The following is a 22488-nucleotide window of genomic DNA, read 5'->3' on the forward strand; positions in this document are numbered from 1 at the left end:
GCAGTAACCATTCTAAAATTTCTACATCCAAACATTTGGTATGATCCCTGAGCTGAGCCAAATTTTTTGAATCTTGTGAAAGAGATGGTCTTCCTATCGCAATGAATAAGGCTACACAGACAGTGGCTATGGGAACACAAGTGAGATGAGGGTTATTGTGACAATCTGAACCAAACCGGGCCACTTAGCGAACACACACCATACACGAGATTCCACTTCTCCAGGCTTTAGCTAGCCTTTGGCTGCCTTTTCTTCTTCATGATCATAGAAACTTTATGCTTGACTGTATTACTACGTTCTGGAATTGTAATCAGCTGAAAATTTTTTCCCCCTTAAATCAAAGTGAACATTGGATCAAAGTTTGAAAAAAAAATCCCTCAACACATTTTTGAGATGTTCTCAAGTTAAGGATTAGCCTGAGGCCTAATGTTCAAGGCCATTAAGCCTTAGACCTTCAAAATCTAATCAGGTTATCCTTGAGTAAGAGTGGACATCTGGCAAAGCATGAAGAAAATTTCTCATGAAATATCCAAATGACTGGACTAACAACCCTAAAACAAAACTCCCCTGGCCCTTGCTATCTCCTGTATAGAGGCATACGTAATTGCTTTGGAGGTCAGTGACTAACCAATATTTAAAGATATGTGCAAATCTTTGCAGTCAGAGTTAAGCTTGACACATGTCAACACACGTCAAAGTGAAGCTCAGTGGCATCTGTTTTTTACGGGCCTTTTACACCTGGTAATACGCCTGTATTATTATATGACTTGGCCATGCTTACTCTCCACAACCACTGGCGTAAAGGTGTGGACCTTTTTATGTGTTTCATTTATTTTACCTTACAAGTCTTCCAGGGCTGGCTGCTGAGAATTATCTCCACAGCATGATGCTGCCACCACCTTGCTCCACATTTGGGATGGTGTGTTTGTGATGATGTGCAGTAATGCCTTGTTTGATGGACAAAAAGCACCATTTTGGTGTCAGTAGACTGAAGAACTTTCTCCCACTGGACCATGGAGTCTCCCACATACCTTTTGGTGAACTGTAGTTGATATTTAATATGAGTTTTCTTATGTGAGGACAGCAGCTAGGCATATTAACTCTATATTCCTTTAATTTTGATGGTAGATCTAACTGAACTCTGGGGGGATGTTTAGGGCCTTGCCTCATTTGTATCCATCCCCTGACTTCTATTTTTCAATAACCTTTTCTCTGATTTGCTTGGAGTGTGCTTTTGTCTTCATGGTATAATGGTAGCCAGGAATACTGAGTAACCAGTGGCTGGACCTTCCAGACACAGGTGTCTTTATACTACAATTACTTCAGACACATTCATTGCATTCAGGTGATCCCCATTTCACTAACTGTCTAATTGCCTCAAAAAGCCAAATCATATTGGCCATGATGGATTTATAAAATCACTAAAAGGGAAAAACATCCAAAGGGCTGAATACTTTTTATTGGCAGTGTACTTGCCACATCTACGTCCTACTTCAGCCTCAGTTTTGACCCAAACATTCCCCCTTGGGGGATCGAGCCTTTGCCATCGCCGCCCCCACCCTCTGGAACTCAGTATCCCTCCAGATCAGAAACTCTGACTCTCTGCCCACCTTCAAACAGTCACTCAGAACTTACCTGTTTAACAATGCATACGACTCCTAACCATTCATATGTTTCCTCCTGTCCCATTTTTGTTGTGTTTTTGTTTTTGTTTGTTCTGTAAAGCGTCTTTGAGTTTTCCTAGAAAAGCGCTATATAAGTCTAATGAATTATTATTATTATTATTAAATGTCTGTCTTCATATGTAGACTTGCAATCATCTGTTCAGCTGTGAAGACTTGTTCCTGTCTTTGCATGCTTTGTTTGGGGTTGTGTGTCTTTCCAGTTTACTGTTAACATTTCTTTGTCAATCAGCAGAAGTGTTCATAATGTTTAAAGTGATCTGTTTTGTACATCCCATCAGGTTCAACTCCTTTTTTGAAATACAGTGGTGTGTTGAAACATCACATTTTCCCCCTATTGCTCCTGCTGATTCTTGACATTGTGGTTGTGTGTAGGATCCTGTCAGGGAACCCTCTGCACTGTTCCTGTGAGAACATGTGGATCAAGCTGTGGTTAGGAGAGGAAGCAGACACTCAGGAGCTGCGCTGCATCGAGGACGGAGGAGGCCGCAAGCTGCTGTCCAGACTGAGTCTACCTAACTGTGGTAAGAAAACGTCTCACACACACACACACACACACACACAGACTCGAACACATGCGATGTCAGGGCCTGGAAAAGACATTCACAAGCTTTAACTGAGTGAAAAGTGCTGAAGGGTCTGGAGGAAGCTGTAATCCTGCTGGTTTCCTCCACAAATTTTATTCTAAATCTCTGTTATGATTGTGTGTGTGCTCTTGTGTGTTTTCATGTGTCTTACACATCTGTTTTTGTGTAAGTTCTTAGTTAGTTTAAGGAGAGGACATGGGTTTTATAAAATCTGTTATTGCAATGAAAAATGTGCAGAAGTGTTTTGCCTGCTCTCACAGGAGGTAAAACAACCAGAGAAATTTAAGTATGTGTCAAATCTATGCCAGTAAAAAAGCATGAAGAAAGTGCTGCAGTAATGAATCCTAAAACCTGGAAATGAATCAGCATTTCAGCACTTCCAGTTCCCTCATCTCCAGGTCTTTAGTTGGAATAACAGGTCAGGTTTTCAGTTAGACACTTAGAATGAAGACTGTGGTGAAAACAAGTTATAGAGATTTGAAGTTTTTCTTTTGCTTTATGATAAAAAATACAGCTGGAAGTACCCCACTCAGGAATTCTTACATCATACAAAAGGTGATGGCTATCAAGTGGCTAACTAGGACTTCAGAGTTCGTCTGGGACAAACGTTATCATACCAAACATGTCAACACATCTACTAATCTGTCTGTCGCCTGTTCTCTGTGTTGCCTGAATATCAGAGTAGGGATAGAAATCATAACCTGGTTCTGTAAGGACCTGGTTCTGAATTCTGCAATAATATTTTAGCTTGTCAATACTGCTTTCAACTCATGGTTTTTGTAATGTGCAAAAACATACAGGTCCATCTAAAAATATTAGAAAACTGTGTAAAAGTTCTTTTTTTTCCTAGGATTTCCCTCAGAAAATTAAATTTCCATAAACTCAAGATCATACAAATTAAAATACTTCCAGTCTTTGGTTTTAATCTGGTTTACAGCTCACAAAAATCTAAAATATTACAATATTGTGAAATAGTCCAATTTGCAACGTTTTCCTTAGCCTTCGTTCTCTTATTCTGGTTTAGTACACACAATCACAATCATGGGGAAGACTGCTGACTTCACCAGAAGACAGTCATTGTCAACCTCAAGGAGGGTAAGACACAGAAGGTCACTGCTGAAAGGGCAGGCTGTTCTAAGGATGCTATATAAAAAGATAAAAGTGTGGTAAGAAAAGGTGCACAAGCAACAGGGATGAGCTCAGTTTTCAGAGGATCATCAAACGGAGCAGATTCAAGAGCTGAAAGGAGCTTCACGACGAGTGGACTGAGGCTGGATCAGTGGATCAAGTGCCACCAAACACAGGGCTACAAGTGGAGTGTCCTTAGAATGTGATCAGGGTCTCCCCTGGGCTAAGGAGAAAAAGAACTGGACCATTGCTCAGAGGACAAAGTCCTGTTTTCAGATAAAAATAAATTTTAATTTGGAAATCAAGGTCCTAGAGTCTGGAGGAAGATTGGAGACGCACAGAATCCAAGGTGCTTGAAGTCCAGTGTTTTCAGTTTCCACAGTCGGTGATGGTTTAAGGTACCATGTCATCTGCTGCTGTTGGTCCACTGAGCTGTATCAAGTCCAGAGTCCAGAGTCGACACTATGAGGTATCTACCAGGAGATATTACAGCACTCCAAGCTTCATTCTGCTGTGAGGCTTTATGCAGATTTGGATTTCCTTTTCCAGCAGAACTTGTCACCTGCCCACAGTGAAGCCAGAATGTCCAGAAACTGGTTTGCTGATCATGGTGTTACTGTGTTTGATTGGCCAGGCGACTGGTCTGACCTGATCCCCATAGAGAATCTCTGGGGAAATGTGAAGAGGAGGATGAGAGACACCAGACTCAACAATACAAACGAGCTGAAGGCTGCTATCAGAGCAACCTGGGCTTCATAACACCGCAGCAGTGCTACGGACTAATTGGCTTCATGCCAAGTTGCATAGACGCAGTAATTTGTGTCAAAGGAGCTCCAACCAATTACTGAGTGCATAAATATAAATCCCTTTATTGTACTGATGTTTTATAATGTTCTAATTTTTTGAGACCATGGATTTTATTTTTTATGTGAGCTATACGCCGTAATCATCATCTTTAAAATTTTTATATTTCCCTTTGTATGAGATTAATTTAGAAATATATGGATCTTTCACTCCTTGAATTAAATCACAGGGAAAAAACATGTTTTTAAATGCATGTGTTTGCACATATAACCTAACACAACTTGTAAACACCCCCTTTATTCCCGTTTTCTTGATCAAACTAATACAAAAGTGAATATATCATCTATATAAAAAATAACAGCTGTTTTCAGAGATAGAAAATGAAGGTCTTTAAAGGATAGTAAACAGTGGAACCAAAGTATAAGTTTATATTTTAAGCCTAGTGCACACCTATGGAGATTTTTTGATCAGTCAAAATAACTGTTGTTAAATAAATGCAGACCTCACTTTTCTAAAGTGTTAATTTGTTGTTTTTCTTTTTTTTTTTTTTTTTACCATAATGAATACTGACTCTACACTTTGTATTATTGTACGGTGAGATTTTGATACCCTTACGTCCTTAGGGTTAGGGTTAGGTATAACAGCTGCACTTTGATTGGGCACAACATATAAACATCGGCTGATGATATCTGTCCATGCCACATCATTTGCTGGCGGCAGATGTTTACCTACAAGGCCAATTCTAGCCAAATACAGATGTTAAACTGACACATCTGTGGATCCATAGTTCCTTCCTACTACATCGAATAGATCTGGAAGTACACTGTTGTTAATTTTGAAGCTTTTCCCTGTCTTATGCAGGGCTACAAAATGTATCAGGGACAAAAAAACATCATCACACCAAACATGTCATCTCCTCTACTAGTTTGCCTTTCACCTGTGGTGTTTTATGCTAAAACTACTCTGACTCAAACATTGCAATTTTTTTGTTATTTTCCAGAGGAAAGATTTTTATGGAAGAGGTAAGCGCACAAAATAAAACCTTGAAGCTTATGAGTGCTGATATTTAAGTCAGTTGATTGTGTAGAAGCTCCTGTGTAACACAGCTTTAGCTTTTTACTCTCACTATTTGTGTTTGTGAGGGTTATTGTCATGAACAAAACATGTAAGAGCCATAAACTTAATTTCCTTTCACCACAGAGCCTTATTTCCCTCAATAACCCCATGGGAAAAAAGCATTGGCTTTTTGTTAATGGAACCTGTGTGATGCTATCTTCCTTGTTGGCCTACACAAATATCTTATCCCTGCAGCGCTTTATACAGTGTATGCATTACCAAAGCCCCTGCAGTAATCCTTAATATCTGATGTAAGGCCTGCTGGAATGTGAACCTCCACCACTACAGAGGAGATGCTGTATGTCACTAACACTGGGCATTGCTTAGATCTGTATATCCTAATTTCCCCAGACACTGAGCTGAGGAAAAAGCTGCAATTTCTAACACACGACTAAGCAAACAAATGACCAAGTGAAGGCAAGGATGCATGCTCACATCTCTGCTTTAATAGAGGGCTTGAACAGCAACATGGTTTCTGCTGGGTATTGTTAGAACGTCTTAAAAGATGGACGTTATCTTGGTGCCACAGGGATTCTTCTGTTATGATGCAGACTTAGAGATAGAGCTGAGCTACATGTGATACATACTGACAGCTTTTGTGTGATGGTTTAAGGTGTAGAGCTGCAGCTTAAAAGGCATTACAGAAGCAAAATAATATGATCCTGAGGGGTGCACTCATACAGATGACATCATGGGGGCTTAAAGATGCTGAGTGGAGAAAATTCCCCTCATGCATCGCAGTGAAATGAAGTGTTATGAAGACCATCTGCACCATGTCCTGTAGCACCTGTGACCTGCTGTCATGCTGCAGATCTCATTTCCTTTTTCTCTTAATCATCATTTTCTTGCGAGGAATCTCTTCAACTTACAGAGAGCTGCATTAAAATTCCTTCTCTAATGACGGATGAAAGACAGTTCCCACATTTATAAAAAGCTAGAAGCTCAGTTAAAATTAATGTTCCCATCAGTAACTCTTTCTACATGTGGGATTCTGAGTCGTGATAGGTTTGAATGATGCTGTGACTCTGGGGTTCTCTTCATTGACTGTGATTTATTTCCTGGCAATGAAAAAGACCAAAAATGAGTTTCCTCGTGAGGATGTCTGGGCTCAGCCTTACAGATAGGGTGAGAAACCGGGCACTCGCAGTAGAGGCGCTGCTCATTCACATCGAAAGGAGACAATGTGGTTCAGTCATCTGATCAGGATTCCTCCTTGTCGCTTTTCTTGTTGAGGTCTTGACTACAACTTCATTAAAGCACCTTTTGCTTTCATTATCGCATTTTATGTAGGGAAGTATGAGCCTAACCTATTTTAATATGGCAAAATTTGGTACCCCTAGAAATGAAAATAATTTGACCATAGGGACAGGTTAAACTTAGATGTGACCTGTAATTAGCATCACATGTGTCTTCAAACTGTTAATCAATCAGTCTGCCTATTTAAAGAGTGAAAAGTAGTCAGTGTGCTGTTTGGTATCATAGTGTGGGCCACACTGAACATGGACCACAGAAAGCTAAGGAGACAGTTGTCCTAGGAGATTAGAAAGAAAATTCTAGACAAGCACGTTAAAGGTAAAGGCTGTAAGATCATCTCCAAGCAGCTTGATGTTCCTGTGCTGCACATGTTATTCAGAAGTTCAAGGTCCACAGGACTGTAGCCAACCTCCCTGGATGTGGCTGCAAGAGGAAAATTGATGACAAATGAAAGAGACAGATAGTACGAATGGCAACCAAAGAGCGGAGGTGAACTCCAAGGTTAGGACTCCACTGTTGAAAGCAGATCATAAAACGTAGACTGGATTTTGCCAAATTCACAAGCCAATAGACAAGCCATTAAGCTTCTGGGAGAATGCCCTTTGGACAGATGAGACAAAACTTGAACTTTTTGGCAAGTCACCTCAGCTCCATGTTCACAGATGCAAGAATGAAACATATAAAGAAGACTGTACCTACTTTGAAACATGGAGGAGACTCAGTTATATGTTATATGTTCTGGGGCTGCTTTGCTGCATCTGGCACAGGCTGTCTTGAATCTGTGCAGGGTACAATGAAATATCAAGGCATTCTGGAGCGAAATATGCTGCCAAGTGTCAGAAAGCTTGGTTTCAGTCACAGGTCATCGGTCCTCCAACAGGATAATGACCCAAAACACATAGAATGGCTAAGAATGAAATCACTTGACTATTCTGAAGTGGTCTTCTACGAGCCATGATCTAAATCCTGTTGAACATCTGTTGAAGAAGCTGAAACATGCAGTCTGGAGAAGGCACCCTTCAAACCTAAGACAGCTGGAACCGTTTGTTCATGAGGAGTGGGCCAAAATACCTGTGGACAGGTAAAGAAGTCTAGTTGAGGGTTACAGGAATCGCTTGATTGCCCCAAAAGGTTGTGCAAAAAACATTAAGTTAACGGTACCATCATTTTTTTATCCAGGCTATTTTTATTAGCTTTTTAAACAAAATTGTCTGATTTTCCTTAGCTAATTTTCAGTACATTTTTATTTATTAATACTTTTGTCACTTTCAAGTTATTTCAGTGTGGATTTTTCTTTCTGTAACGGAAGGGAACCAACAATCTTGTCCACATATATAGGTATGTTCCTGACCAGTGTGGGGTAATGTTACTTCGGAGGTAACTTATCTTACTGCGTTACATACTTAGAAAAAAACTACATGTTAGAGTGCGTTTACATTACCCAAAAAAATGACTTTGTATGCTGCTTTCAGCTAGGTTGTGTTGTGTGCCACATTCACCAAGAAGGTTCAAAGCAGAGCAGGGGACAAGCACGCACGTGCATCATCAGCATTAGCTGCAAAGCGACAGTAACAATGGCCTGGAAATAGCTGGTGATAATAGTAGTAGATATTTTTGGATGCACGAGTATCTGTTCCCTTATTAGAGGTGAGCCCTGGCATTTCTTTTACTGAGGAGGAGGAGAGCAGCAAAGAAGAAGAGGAGGAGGACTCATGAAATCCTCAGGGCAAGACAGGATATGGAGAGCTTAGGCTTGTCTAGGAGCTGAAGCTACAGTGACTGTTTCCAGGTCTACTTCAGGCTGTGCAGGGAGCTAAAGCTGTAAACGCTCAGGTAAAGTTTGAGTACATTGAAATCCCATGAATTTCAGGAAATGGGGCTGTATTTTGGACTCACTTTTTTACAGAAACAGGCTCATATTACATCCTGAACCATCTGTGAAAGCCTGACCTGCTGTGTTCCTCTGAAGACAAATCCTCTCACTCTCAGCCTGGATTTGTAGCTTTTTATGAGCTCTAATCCGCCTAGAATCGACATTCAGTTATAATTTAGAGCTCAGGCTTGACCAAAGTAAACAAATGAAATGCAGATTGTTTCTGCCTTTTGGGCAATCAATGCAGTCAGATCCAGTTTGTTAGTGAAAGGAGATCTGATTCAAAACTATAAAACATCATAATAGAATTTAGAAAGGCTTTAAAGGCCTCAGTGGAGATTTAATCCAACTTTTCCCTTGATAAGTGAATACAAATCTCAGTCTTTTTCCGTTTCTGTTGCTGACAGAGAAAAACATCCGATCATAAATAGCTCAGGGCAGCTGGGACGGACAAACAACAAGCTAGCTAGCAGCAGGCTAACAATGTCATTGATAACTATTGATCTGTTCCCTCTGCCTCCCCTCCATTAGCCACAGTTATTTTTGGCATTTGCAGTTACAGTGGGGCCCCTGGAGAGATGGGCGGGGGACCCCCTGGCTGAGAGAAATCTGAGGAGGAGGACATGGAGCAGCAGGGGTGCCAAATGATGCCCCTGGGCGAACTGTGATACACCAAAGACCTCCCAGTCAGTCCCGATGCTGGCCTTTTAGTCTCTCTGTCACGTTTTCTGGCCTCGCTCTCTCCCTGACTCTCTTTCCCGCTCTTTATTACGAATTTTCCATGTGTCTGCCCGCTCACACGTACCAACTGTCTGTCCCTCTGTGAGTCTGAGCATAACGGAGTGACACATGAGGAGGGCACAAAACAGAGGAAGTTCCCAACGATGCCCTCGGGCTGATGCTGATCTCTCAGGCCGCTCACATATGCCCCTCTCTTTCTGTTTCTCTCTGAGGACTGTTTACTGCTGCGGCTCGTCACCCAAAGGCTGGCAGACGTTCCCACTGCTGAAACTGTGCAAAGCTTGTGCAATATGAAAAGGAAGTCACTGGATCACTTTACAAAAATGTGAGGTTGAAAACAGCAGCATCAAAACATTTCCATTCACACAAAATGTTTTTTAATTGGTGATCCAAGCATAAAGTAGCAAGACATTTTTATCCTGGTCACTTGTTAAACCATAACATCTGCTGCTCTCACTCTGCCCTTCCAGAGATAAGAGCTAACAAGCTGTAAGTTTACTATTTTCTACAAGCTTTCTACAGCTCTGGTTAGTTACTAAAATAAGAGTTAAATAAAAAGTTCCTTTTTCAAGCTTGTGTATTTACCACATACACTGATCATTTAAAGCTACAATGAGGGGAATTCTCCCACGGATATGTCAAGATTTATTTAAAGAATGGCTGCTCCTAAGTGCTGGTTTAGCTCAGCTGGAAGAGTCGCAGGAACGTTTCTTGATCTCTGTGCTGTTTGGCGCCCATCTTTCCTTACTTTCTCTCCTCATATTTCCTGTCTCTCCTCAGTTAGCCTATCAAAATAAAGGCTACAAGCCTAAAAAGTGATCTATAGACATATTTGCTCCCATATTCTATCCATCCATTTTCTCCCACTCATCCAGGACCTGGTCATAGGCAAAGTAGACCCAGACATCCCTCTCCCGGGAGACATTTTCCAACTTCCCCTGGGAGATCCCTGCCAGATTGGATATGTAATCCATGCAGTGAGTTCATGGTCTTTTCCAAGGTCTCCTTCCAGTTCTAAGACCTCCAAAGGGAATGCTTGAAGGGATGCTTGAACCACTGCAAATGCTCCTATTAAATGCATATCTTGACCCTGTAAAGTGAAATCCAAAGTTTGTGTCTTAACACACTATATGCTGGAATATGGTTGCTGTAAACAATTGAAAACACAGATCTACATGTGACTGAATTCTGGATTTGGACTGTTAGAAAGTTCTTCACCTCTTTGCTGGTTTGGTTTCATGTGGTCGTGGGCGGAGCCGACATGACCCCGCCCCTCTAACACTACAGTATAAAATCACAGATCAGTTCATCTCAGTACAGTCTGCTGTTAGCTGATGTCACTGCCTTTATTGAAAGTTTACAGTCAGGGGTTCATAACACAGTGACCTGTCATACAACAAACCTAAATACAAATTCATTTTCACTTTACCGGGTCTTTAATAGCCCATACACTGTGGCTTAAGATTGAATATATAAGAAAAACACAACTGTTGTATTTTCTATAATCATTTAAAAATGCTGAAAATATTTACATTTATGCACCTTCTTCATAGTCTGTTGTGCCATTTCGCAAGTGCATGGTGTGAAATTCACCTTACCCCATGGTTTTAAGTGTGGTCCTGAAAAATCTTCGTTTCAAGGGCTATGTAGCCCTTAGCCCTTAGCTCTCGCCCTCGATTCAAAAGAGGAACGTGAGGAGGAACGTGAACGCACAAAACCAAAGGGAAGGGCTACGATAAGGGCTAAAGGGTAGAAATGGGATCAACCCTTAAGTGGTGGTTGGATCACGTGTCCATTTTACAACAATCTGGGCTTTATTATGGGGGTTAAACCCAGCAGATAATGGCTAGAGCTGCTGGCTAGCTCTGTGGCTGCCGCTGATGAGGAGCCTCAGACTTTCACTGTTGCCATGTTTACTTCAGGTAAACATCATGCTGTGCATGTCTGCCTTGTTTTCTACTGCACATGAGCGTCAGTTCAAGGTTGCAACCTGTTCACGCAGCAGTCTGCATTCAGGCTGGCTCTAGAATGTAATGTGAGCAGCCAAACAAAACAAAACACATCAGATCCGGATAGAGCATTAAGGCCTGCAGTGTGACTATCGCCTTAGAAATACAAAATTAAGAGAACAGACTATTAGTTAAAATAAAGAGAAACATTTTGAGGAGTAGTGAGAGCAAATCTATTTTCATTAACAAAACATTTAAAGTGACGTTTTATGCTGCAAAATTTAATGAAAGAGAAATGTGGCCAGTGTAATATCCTGACGTTATAAGACATTCCTTACACAGTCTGCATCTGTTTCTGTCTATCACTTTTTCACCTGGAGTGACTGTCTGCCAGGTTTTATGTCCCGCTGTTGTTCACTTTTCTCCTACTTTTCTATTGTTTGAGTGTATGAGCCTCTGGTCCATCTATATGGGAATGTACCATCAGTAGGTGTAAATCTACATATCTGCCTGTGTTTTATGAAACTTTCTCTGCTTGTTCAGTGTGTGTGTGAAGCTCAGGTGCAGGGCGTAGGCAGGCTGAAGCAGTATGTAATAGCAGAGGCCAGATGGCTCCTCCTGTGTCTGTGGGCAGTAAAGATATTTACATGTGAAAATCTCCTATAGAGGCCAACAACACATTTACTTGTAAGATTACAAGGATTAAAACAACAAGTAACAAAAACTGCAATAACACCAGACTTCAAGTCAGCACAGGAGTGAGAGAGCACAGAGAAATATCAGACTGGTTTGGATCATGTCAAGACTCCTTGTTGTTTAACACTGTTGTTATAGACTTAGAGGGGAAGGTAAATGCTATTTGGTGCTATTTCAACAAGATGTGGCCACTATGTGGTAGTTTTAGGGAATGTTTCAGTCATTTTAGCAGCAATATTTGGTAAGCAGAGGAATTCAGCAGGGAGAAGAGCTTAATATGGGGAGAAAAGACTGCTAAAGCTGGAGTTATTTGTGTTTTCTAAATATAGAAGACTGAGCTGTGTTTTTTTAATCTGTTTGCCTTAAAGGCACAATATGTAGAAATTTGTACTTTAATTAAAAAAGACAACTCCTTGAATATAATCTCACATTACCTAAAATATTTCAAGATAGACACAACATTAATGTTGTTGTAGACATGCTGAACATTACATCAAAGGAGGATCAGGAGAGCCACATACATTAAGCCACATCCATATTCTAAGAGGGGTGGAGTCAGGGGCGGAGTCAGGCAGCTCAGTAACATTTTAAGCTACAGACACAGAAACAGCTCGTTCTGAGCAGAGCTGAAATAGAGGGGGTTTTTAGACATGCAAAAATCTAATACTGGAGTGTTTTTTTTTTCAGCAACAAACTTCACAGGCATGTTTTGGGGACCTCTGAGACCAATATAAACTTGTCTTAAAAGGGTAAAATATGTCCCCTTTAAGTTTGTTGAAGATGTCTCGTCTCTCCTTTGAAAGACTTCAGCTCCAAAACCAGCTAATTGCTAGGGGTGACCCGGAATAGTTGGCGATTCGGCGTTTGGATTCGGAGGAGTCTGATTCAACTATGAACCTCATAGTCAAATGTTGTTATGTAACAAAGGTTGTACCATTCTGACTACATGGGGGTGCCCATGGCTGCTAAGCCTGAGTTTCCGTTAGCCAGCATTTGCCGGTCATTGGCCGATAAAATGCATGCTAATGTGAAGCTAACTGTTGTTGTTGATGTGTTTAACGTGGGCGTATATTGTGTAACTGACAGCGTGTGTAAGGAAAAGCTCGCAGCTTTCATTTTGATACTTTAAACCACTTACACAAAGAAAAATAAGAGAGAGATTTATGCATTTTGCTGCTGTTAATGTAGCAAAATACTGTTAAAGCAAATGTCCAGTAGTTGTTCTAAAAGGCCTTGAGGACTGCCGGTCATTTTGACCGGAGACAAAATGTCTCGTGGAAACGGTGTTCGACTATTAGTTGACTAAAGGCAAAATCTGACGAATCAGATTCGACTATGAAAATCCTTAGTCGAAGACACCTCTTCTAATTGTCAACCCTTACAATGCTAACTGTCCGAGTGGTCATCTGATTCCACCTAGTGGTCCGGTTCAGTTTTGGCTTGCATGGTTTCTGTCTATATGTTTCCATTTTCAAAAGTTGGAAAGGGTCCTAAATAACGGACTCATATGGTCCTACTTTGGCATCCGTTCCTAAACAACGGAGCTACACACACAACAGACACACTCGCTAATGTCCACACGGTAGTAAACACAAACACAGAACCTGCTGTGTTTAAATATCCTGCAGATTTCCAAAGCATTTTATCACAATATCAACAATGTCATTACCTCAGATGGGATTGGAGGGTATGACTGTCTGTGGAGATGCAAACTGTTTCGGGGTGTACCATACCAAACCATACTAAATCGAACCAGACTACCTGGTGGAAACACATTTTATGAGTCCAGTAGATATCAATCAGAGAAGTTAAGCACTGCATCCCAAACCTCCATAGTTCCTGGGCCTTTGGAAAGTACTTCCCCCTGAACATAGACTTTTCAAGTGGTAGACTATCTCAAACCTAAAAATGGACTTTAGTTCCTGTGGTAAAAATCAAAGAGTTCTTTGAAAGGTCCCTAGTTTGTGGGGAAAGTTTCTAGGGTCACAAAGCAGCTATACTGTGCATTTAATATGGCCTAAATGATGCATAGTTGATCTGGATAGATTGAGGTTGTGTCTATTGTAAACGGGGGAAACCACATCTGATTTATCATGACCTATTTATAATGGCTTAACTTTACATTTTAGTTTCCTTTAAATAATAACATATTTTATTTGCCATGAATGCAAAATTTCCCTAAAGGCAATGGCCAGACATACTTTATGTTAATGCTATAGAAAGTGAGAGTATTAAAACTGGCTGGCACCATCCAATTTGAATGTTAACCATCATCTGGACTTAGCACAGTTGGCTAATATTTAGACAGCAGTACATCAACATTGCCGGTCAAAGTAAAGAATAAAGCAAAACATGCGAAGAGATTGGACGCTGAGGATAAAGTTCAATGAACAGCTTCCAAACCCAATCTTTAAGCCTATTTTCTCCATTTTTTGCACTAAAACCTGAGCAGTACAGTGATTACAGAGTCAGAACATGCCGACTGACAACTTGACTCACAGCAGTTTTAGGCAGGATATTTATAATCGATAAAGATTCTTGGCTTTGTCACTTCTCTGCCTGTCATGCCTCCCATCTCTGTCCCTATTTCTCTGCATTTTTCAGCAGAAATCATTTTGCAAATCCCTTTCATAATGCACTGACAGACTCTGTTGTGCTCGAACAACAGGAAAATATAGAGCCAAACTCAGAGACGGATGTTCTGTGGAGTCACTGTCTCGCACATTTCTCTCTCTCTCTTCTCTCTCTTCCCTTCTTTTTCTCTCACCACATCACCACATCTCTTTGGTGAAAGGCCGGATCCCTGCATAAAACATGATAAACTCCTCTAAACATCAATGTGGACGTGCCTTTTGTGGCTTATCACAAGAGCTGATCACAATGACACCTCTAACAATGACGTTGAAGTCTGCTGCAGCGTTTTGTGCTGAGGGTTTCAAACCTGAGAGCAGTGGATGTTTTCCTTTTGAATATGAGCTGTGAGCAGCTATTCAACAGCACATCACAGGGGTCACATCCCTGACGCTGTGCCTGTAATTCACAGCCCATTCAGAGCTCATGCTCCTGGTGAATGGAGCCAATCTTGATTCATGGAGTCAAAGAGAGTCAAGGACTGACACATGCTCAGTGCTGATGTAATGTATTTATTTTAGTACCATAGATCAAAGATTTTCTACATTTCTGATTCTCTCTATCTGTTAATTGCATGTTTACCTATAAAGGGGGTCATTTTTGACATGTAGCATGTTGACATGCACAGTTAAGTTAAGCTATGATTGCAGCTTGATATTTGACAGGACTCCTGTGTGTGTCCCAGTACACACGCTCCAAGAGAAAATCTATTTATTGACAGAAGTATGTTTGACTCCACTATAGGTGCTGATATGCCCCCTTTTTAGTTGGTTCCTTTGGAAACTGCTTCTTGCTGACCTTGATGACAAGTTAGCAAACTAGCTCTAAAACATGAAAACATGAAAAACTTTACCACTCTGCATTTCTTACAATCCCAGTGCTTTACTTTTACTTTTTTTTACTTTTACTTCTATTGTCAAGTGATATCTCAAGGACAAAAGCATGACTTCTGCTCAGCTTATTATTTGTTTTTTTGTTTTTTATGCCTTTATTGATAGCAGAGGACAGAATCAGAAACAGGAATGAGAGAGCTGGGGAGAGACATGCGGCAAAGTGCCACGGGCTTGATTCAAACCTGGGCCGACCGTGTACATCGGCCACATGCACCTCAGCATTATGCTGTTTGACTTCAGATGAAATGGTGTGGTGACTGTGGAGCATGCACAGAACCTCTAGTCCAGTGGTGGTTCACTCATCTGAAGGAATTTAGCCAAGGTCAGACTATACTTTTTCGGCATGATTATGATTCGACCCAGCAGTCATGAGCTGCATTTCCACCAGGCGGTCAAGTTTGAGTATGGTTTAGTATGGTTTCATAATAGTGTCCACAGACATCAGTATCCTCACTTGGTGGGTGGACTATAAGGGTATGCATGTGTTGTCACAAGCAGTGCAAGTCTCTGAATTTTTAGCTGCTGAGTGGAGGAAAGCATGAGCTGGTGACAGAGATCAGCAGGGAGTGAGCAGGAAATGGTCAGTCCAGATCCTCACCTGACGTAATATGTTTTTAGAAATGTTTGGAGTATTAACGGTACATTAATAAAGACACAGGACAAAGCTGCTATTACAGTGATGAATATAAACTAAACTCCACTCCATTATCCTTCATTGTACCAAGGGCATACCCTAAGCACACTCTAGTTTGTGTACCTGAAATCAGGACCACATAAATGTCAGAAATCCTGATTTGTGGCCACATATCAAAGTCCACAGTCCAGGAAACAGCAAGGATCTCTTTTGAGTTCAAATATCCCCAATTTAAGCTGATATTAGTCCGATTTTTCTCCTGTTTTTACCCACTCCTTATGGAGCTGTGTTTTGTCACTCAGCCTGACTGAGCAGTCATGTTGCATGCTTAAAGTGACATCAGTGCAAACCCTCGATTTTGTGTGTAGTTCCACCATTTTGGGATGTAAAGGTAAGCTTGGCACCCCACAGAAGGGGGCCAAAAAATTTGGTTGGAATGGGTCAGCTGTGTAGCAGCAGTCAAGTGATGACTGTTGTTATTTACCAGCTGTGATTGGATAATTTAATAAGAATTTTTTTCAGTTGGCAAAAATTGCTGTTGTAATGGATTTAATCTTCTATGCACCAGTCATATGATATGAGTCTTATGAAATAGATGTTCCTTTTAGATCTCTGGTGCTTTTTAATAGGATTTAACATTTAAACAACTGAGATTACTTAAAGACAAGGTCAGACATGAAGGTCATGATAAAACACATTGATAGTGCCACTTGATGGTTACACTCCTTTGTTAGGCAGCTCTCTTTGACCACTTTGACTTTGATAAATCAACATCTCTGTATGGCAGTTTCTATTTTCTTGAGTTGTTGAAACACCTTAAGGAAATATTACTGTATAGTACATTGTTGAACCAAAGCATTCATGATGTGCAATAGTCACATTGCTGGATGAGCAATGTTAGGCACATGTCATGCTCCAACATTTCATACTGTTGAATGCAAAATGAAAAGTCCCGAGTAGCTCGCCATCCATGACAAATCCAAAGAAAGTCTGTCTGTCACATCGGTTCCACCAGCTCCACCTGTACTCTCGCTGCCTGTTCTCTCACTTCTTTCTCATTCAAGTGTCAGAGTCAGTGGCAGAGAGCTGAATAAGGGTGGTAAAAGTGAAGTAACCCCCCTTATACTTTTACAGTTAGGGTTAAAGGGGGGTTAGGTAGTTAGAAAATAGACATATGCACATTTTAGTCTTTTGATACATGGTATAAATGCTTAAAAAGGTGTATTTATAACTGTAACTGTATTTATTCAATTCCATTTTCTCTTGTTTGGCCAATGTCAGCGTGTGTGTGACAGAGAGAAAGAAAAGGACGTATTGTGCAACTTTACAGGAAGTACTGACCACAGTGCATACAGCCCTTTTCAACTATAACAGCCTCCACTCTTCTTTGAAGGCTTTCCACAAGATTTTGAAGCGTTTCTATGGGAATTTGTGCCCATTCATTCTGTACAGCATTTATGGTGTCAGGCGCTGATGTTAGACCACAAGGCTTGGCTCACAATCTCCATTCCAGTTCATCCTAAAGATGCTTGATGGGGTTAAGGTCAGGCCGGTCAACTTCTTCCACACCCAGACTCATCAAACCATGTCTTTAAAGGCCTTGCTTTGTACACTGTGCACTTACAGTCATGTTGGAATAGAAAAGGGCCTTCCCCAAACTGTTGCCACAAAGTTTGAAACATAGCATTGTCCAAAATATCATAAGTTAAGATAAAGGGCCTAACCCAAACCCTGCTGTTGCTGTTGTTCCTAAATGCTTCCACTTTCTAATAATATCACTAACAGCTGACAGTGGGATGTCCAGCAGGGATGAAATTTCACACACCGTCTTATTGCACAGTACCACACTTAAAGTCACTGAGCTCTTCAGAACGACCCATTGTGTATTGATGATTGAAACACCTGAGTTCAAAAATTAACAGGTGAGGCCAAATGCTTTTGTATGATCTGTTCATAGATACACTCATGTTGTCATCCCCTCACAAAGTTTACCAGTAAGAGTCCTCTTTGATCATCACATTTATTACTAAACAAGAAAAGATCTTGCTCTTTAAGAGAAAGTTTTACCTTTCCATAATGTTATCAGACCCTTAAATAGCTGTCTGTTCCTGTGGGACGCATCAGAGGCTCTTAATGCAGACTTTTGATTCTGCTCAGCTCTCCCTAAGGATTACTCTGCAGCTGGCAGCTGAAATAAAGGTTCAATGGCTGCAACTGTAATCCCCAAGACTGCACTTGCCACCGGATACTTCTTTAAGTTATTGTTCTAATCATTTGAATCTCAAGATATGTAAAAATAATGTCTGTCTTTATCTAAAGAGAAACTACTTTTCTTATGTTTTATTCAGTGTGTGCATACAGCAGATACAATCTGATCGCTGTCCAGTCTGGCCTTACACTGGGACTGTGCAATTAATTTCAATTACTCCTTCAGTGATATTCGCAGGATTTTCTACAATTCTGAGAGGGTCAATGTAGAGACCTTACATGAATATTAAAAAGTCCTAATATATTCATAAATCAAGAAGGTTTCCACAGACGGGTTGTCCAATTTATTTCAATTTCATCATTATCAGTATATGAGCATTTTCAGTAGACACATGACAAGAGGTTGAACTTATTGCAGTAAATAGAGAATCATGCTGAATCTCAATGAAGCTATCGCCTTTCCATTTGATGTTGCTAATTTACTTTTTTGTGGGGTTCGTGTGGTTTCTACAGATGACTTATTAAATAAACTTGTATTTTTCCACATTTCATCACATGCATAAACGGCATTACAAGTTTACAATACAATATCTAAAGCAGTTTTTCTCAGTAAATCCCAGGTATTATAGAGAATGATAAGAGATTTAGATAAGTTCAATACAACATGTTCTATGTTTTTAGTCTCTGAGTACTCCCAAAAATGTAAAGCACCAATTAAATTCAGCTTTGTTTCCCATCATGTAGGGAAATGTGTTAAAATACATTCATTTTTTAAAACTTAAACCATCTTATTTCCTGGAACTTCACAAACTTAATAAGGCAAAGCAAGTTTGAGCAGTCTTTTTGAAACACTCAGTTATCATTATTATTTTTAAAGCTTGCATTTGATTTGAGTTAAAACATGTTTTTCCCATGATTTCTTTAAGTGCCTGTCTGTAATGTCGTACTACAAGATATCTATAGAGCATCTGAAATGTTTGCTATCAGACATAAGTAGAAAAGAGCAGCAATGTCCAGAGACACAACTGAATTTCAACAAACATTTTTATGTAAATTATTATGAACAATCTATTTAACTTAGTGCTGTTTCACAAATCCATTGCATGGGATATATTTCACATTCATCTGAGAAACCCTTTGGGAGGAGCAGGACTTTTACAAGAATTCTCTGAAGGTGATTGGACTATCGTTCCGCCTGTCACATTCATTACGGGCCAATCAGAGCAACAAGACAAGATGAGTTGGTAGGCATGTGCCAGGCTGGAGAAATGCAAAAACATTTCCATCATGAAAGCTTTCACTGCTGTTCTTTGCTCTTTGTTGAATAAAGAAATGTGGTACCACCATACTCATGCTACATGCAAGCTAAATGCTACAACCATTGCTATCGGCTTCCAGGACAACTAAACCTCACCTGTAGCTACTGCCTTGTTCTCCTCAAATGATGCTGATCAGTTAGGTCTGTTCTAAGCCCTGGTACAATTGAGGCCCAGAATCCAAGGTGCATGGAATCCAGTGTGAAATATCACAGTCAGTGATGGTTTGGGGTGCCATGTCATCTGCTGCTGTTGGTCCAATGGTCTTTATCAAGTCCAGAGTCACCGCTGCCAGCCATTTACCAGGAGATTTAATAGCACTTCATTCTGCTGAGAAGCTTTATGGAGATACTGACTTCATTTTTCCAGCAGGACTTGGCACCTACCCACAGTGAAGCCAAAACCACCAGAAGCTGGATTGCTGGCGATGGTATTACTTTGCTTGACTGGCCTGACCTGAACAACATGGAAAATCTCTGAGAGACACCAGACTCAAAAACACAGTCTAGCTAAAGACTGCTATCAAAGCAACCTGGGTATCATAGCACCTCAGTAGTGCCACGGACTGACTGACTTCAAATAATTTGCATAAAAGTAGCTCCAACCAAATACTGACTGCACAAATGAGCATATGTAACAATCCAGAAGGACAATATTTCTGTAATATAAATCCTTTTGTTGGACTGATGTTTAGTGATATTCTAACATGTTGAGATGGTGGATTTTTGTGAGCTGCCAAGATTGAAACAGTCTTTAAATATTTCCGTTTGTATGAGATGAGTTTGGAATATATGGAAGTTTAACTTTTTGAAGTAAACATGGAGAAAAAATGAACTTTTACATGATATTCTATTTTTTTAGATGCACCTACACATGGGTGTAGCACAGGGAGGAAAAAGGGTACTGATTGCTCAGGCCCCCAGTAGGGAGGGGCTCCTGAGAAACCTGTACTGAAAAGTGTGCTTTTATTTATTTTTTTCTTAGTAATTGGTGTCATTATTGAATAAAAGTGACTAAATTAATCGGTCAACAGACTGAAATTTGAGGCTGCCCTTCCCTCAGAAATGTCCAGATAGTGTAGTCCAGCACTACAAAATAATGCAAGTTAATTTGATTTAACCATAGTAAAAATATTTCTCATAAGTGGAGAAATTATGGTTCAAATAACCTACATCCAGATTCATCTTAAGACCTGTTTATTACATTGAATTTAAATGGCATATGATGCAGTCCTAGTGAGCATTAATTGAAGGATGTTTAGGTCGATACACTTGTTGTCGATAGTTTTACTCGCTGGCTTCCTTACATTTTTCACTGGTGTTGTGAATCCAGGCTTTGTGTTGTTGGCATTTGTTCCTGCACACTTCAGTGCAGTGGTTTCCATATGTTTACAAGTGGCTGCAGGTGGGCTGTAGCCGAGCCAAACACTTAATAGTGAAATCTTTCCACGTAATGGCTCGTCTGCTGTCGCGGACACAGGCCTGTCTACCACGGTAATTACGGTAAATTCCTCCCCAGCCTCGTTGTTGATTCTGAACTCATCCTAACAGCTACAGGATTACAATCACACAGGATGTCATGGATGGTTTGACTATCAAAGCTGAGCTGGAAAATAATTGAACATGGAGATAATTTTCTGTGTACTGACGAGCCGCGACAACCAGCGAGCTCTCCCCGAGTTTGACTCCGATTTCTGGGCCCTGTGTGTGTGAAGAAAGCTGATGTACTGAAAGCCCGTTAAGAGATGTGCTTCTGATACGGCTGCTCGCCTGCCACCGCTGAAATGACTGTTTTTTTGTGTCTCGCGGTGATTGAGTGGGTTGCCGTAGTGATAAGTGGGTTGCCCTGGTGATAAGCATTCTGCCGACGGACAGAAGAGGTGGAAGAGGAGGGGGAGGGGGAGGGGGGGTTCGATAAGAAATCTGTCCAGTTTTATCTGCAGTGGCTGTCGACACCCTTCTCTTCTCCTCCCTTCTTTGTCCTCATCTTCTTTTTTTTTTGTTTCTCCTTTTTTTAAAAGTTTAATTCTCTTCTGCTTTTATTTCATTTTTGTCCTTCTGTCTCGTCTTTTACCTCCCTCCTCTGTTTAACTTTAATTCTTCACGTCTTGTGGTGTTCCTCTTCTCTTGTCTTCCTCTCACTGGGCTTCATTCACCAGCATCCTCCTAAGATTTTTCTTAAATTTGTTAGGAAAGTTAAACCTTTGGGGAATTCATGACACAGTCTTAAACTGCTGAATTGTGTTCTGGTTAATGAATACGAGGTGCTTTTAGGCCCCTAATTAGCCCAGAGAAACACCCTATTTATGCCCATATAAGGAGACATAAGGGACTAAAAAACAACATGTTTATTCTTATTAATCTACACCCTTTACTCACCATGACAACATGAAAACAGAAAAAACAGAATTTTAGAAATTTGTCAAATTTGTTAAAAATTTAAAAACTAAAATATTATGATCTTTTTTTTTTTTTGCAAATGATCTTAATACTTATGTCCATGTGATATTTCAATTTTCCAATGCATTTGCTAAAATTTCTGAAATTCTCTTCTTATTTTGCCATGATGGGGTACTGAGTGTAGGTTAATAAGAATGAAATTAAATTTAAAAGTGAAGCATTAGGTTGTAACATAAAAAAAGAAAAAAAAAAAGTGAAGGGGTCTGAATAATTTCTGAATGCACTGAACATTTAGTCCAAAATTGGTGAAATATTATTTGAACACTTTAAATGCCTGCTTGTGAATAAGTTTTTCTTGTTTTATAAAAGTGGTTAATGATTAAGAAGACCGTGCATGTTTCTAGTAATACTTGGCTTTATTAAGGTTATGTATTTGAGCCTCTTATTCAATCATATAAAGGGTTAAATTTATAAAAAATTCAGAAAAGTAGAATTAAAGATTCATTGATAATCTTTCAGAATTAAACATCTGATCCTGTTTTATCAGCACTTAAATGTTCTTCAGAGTGCTCTCTAG

At 40.2% G+C, this 22488-nt stretch overlaps 1 protein-coding gene across 1 annotated transcript in view; it reads left to right on the forward strand.

Annotated features, from left to right (window-relative positions):
* The window catches only part of ntrk2a (neurotrophic tyrosine kinase, receptor, type 2a), a 178664-nt gene that overhangs the window by 14144 nt on the left and 142032 nt on the right, over nucleotides 1-22488 (forward strand). Inside the window, exon 5 of the mRNA XM_041787159.1 lies at nucleotides 2058-2206. Coding sequence (XP_041643093.1) covers nucleotides 2058-2206 — 149 coding nt within the window. The remainder of the gene's footprint in view (nucleotides 1-2057; nucleotides 2207-22488) is intronic.

The sequence above is a fragment of the Cheilinus undulatus genome, linkage group 5 (genome assembly GCF_018320785.1).
Source record: "Cheilinus undulatus linkage group 5, ASM1832078v1, whole genome shotgun sequence".
Lineage (NCBI taxonomy): Eukaryota > Metazoa > Chordata > Actinopteri > Labriformes > Labridae > Cheilinus > Cheilinus undulatus.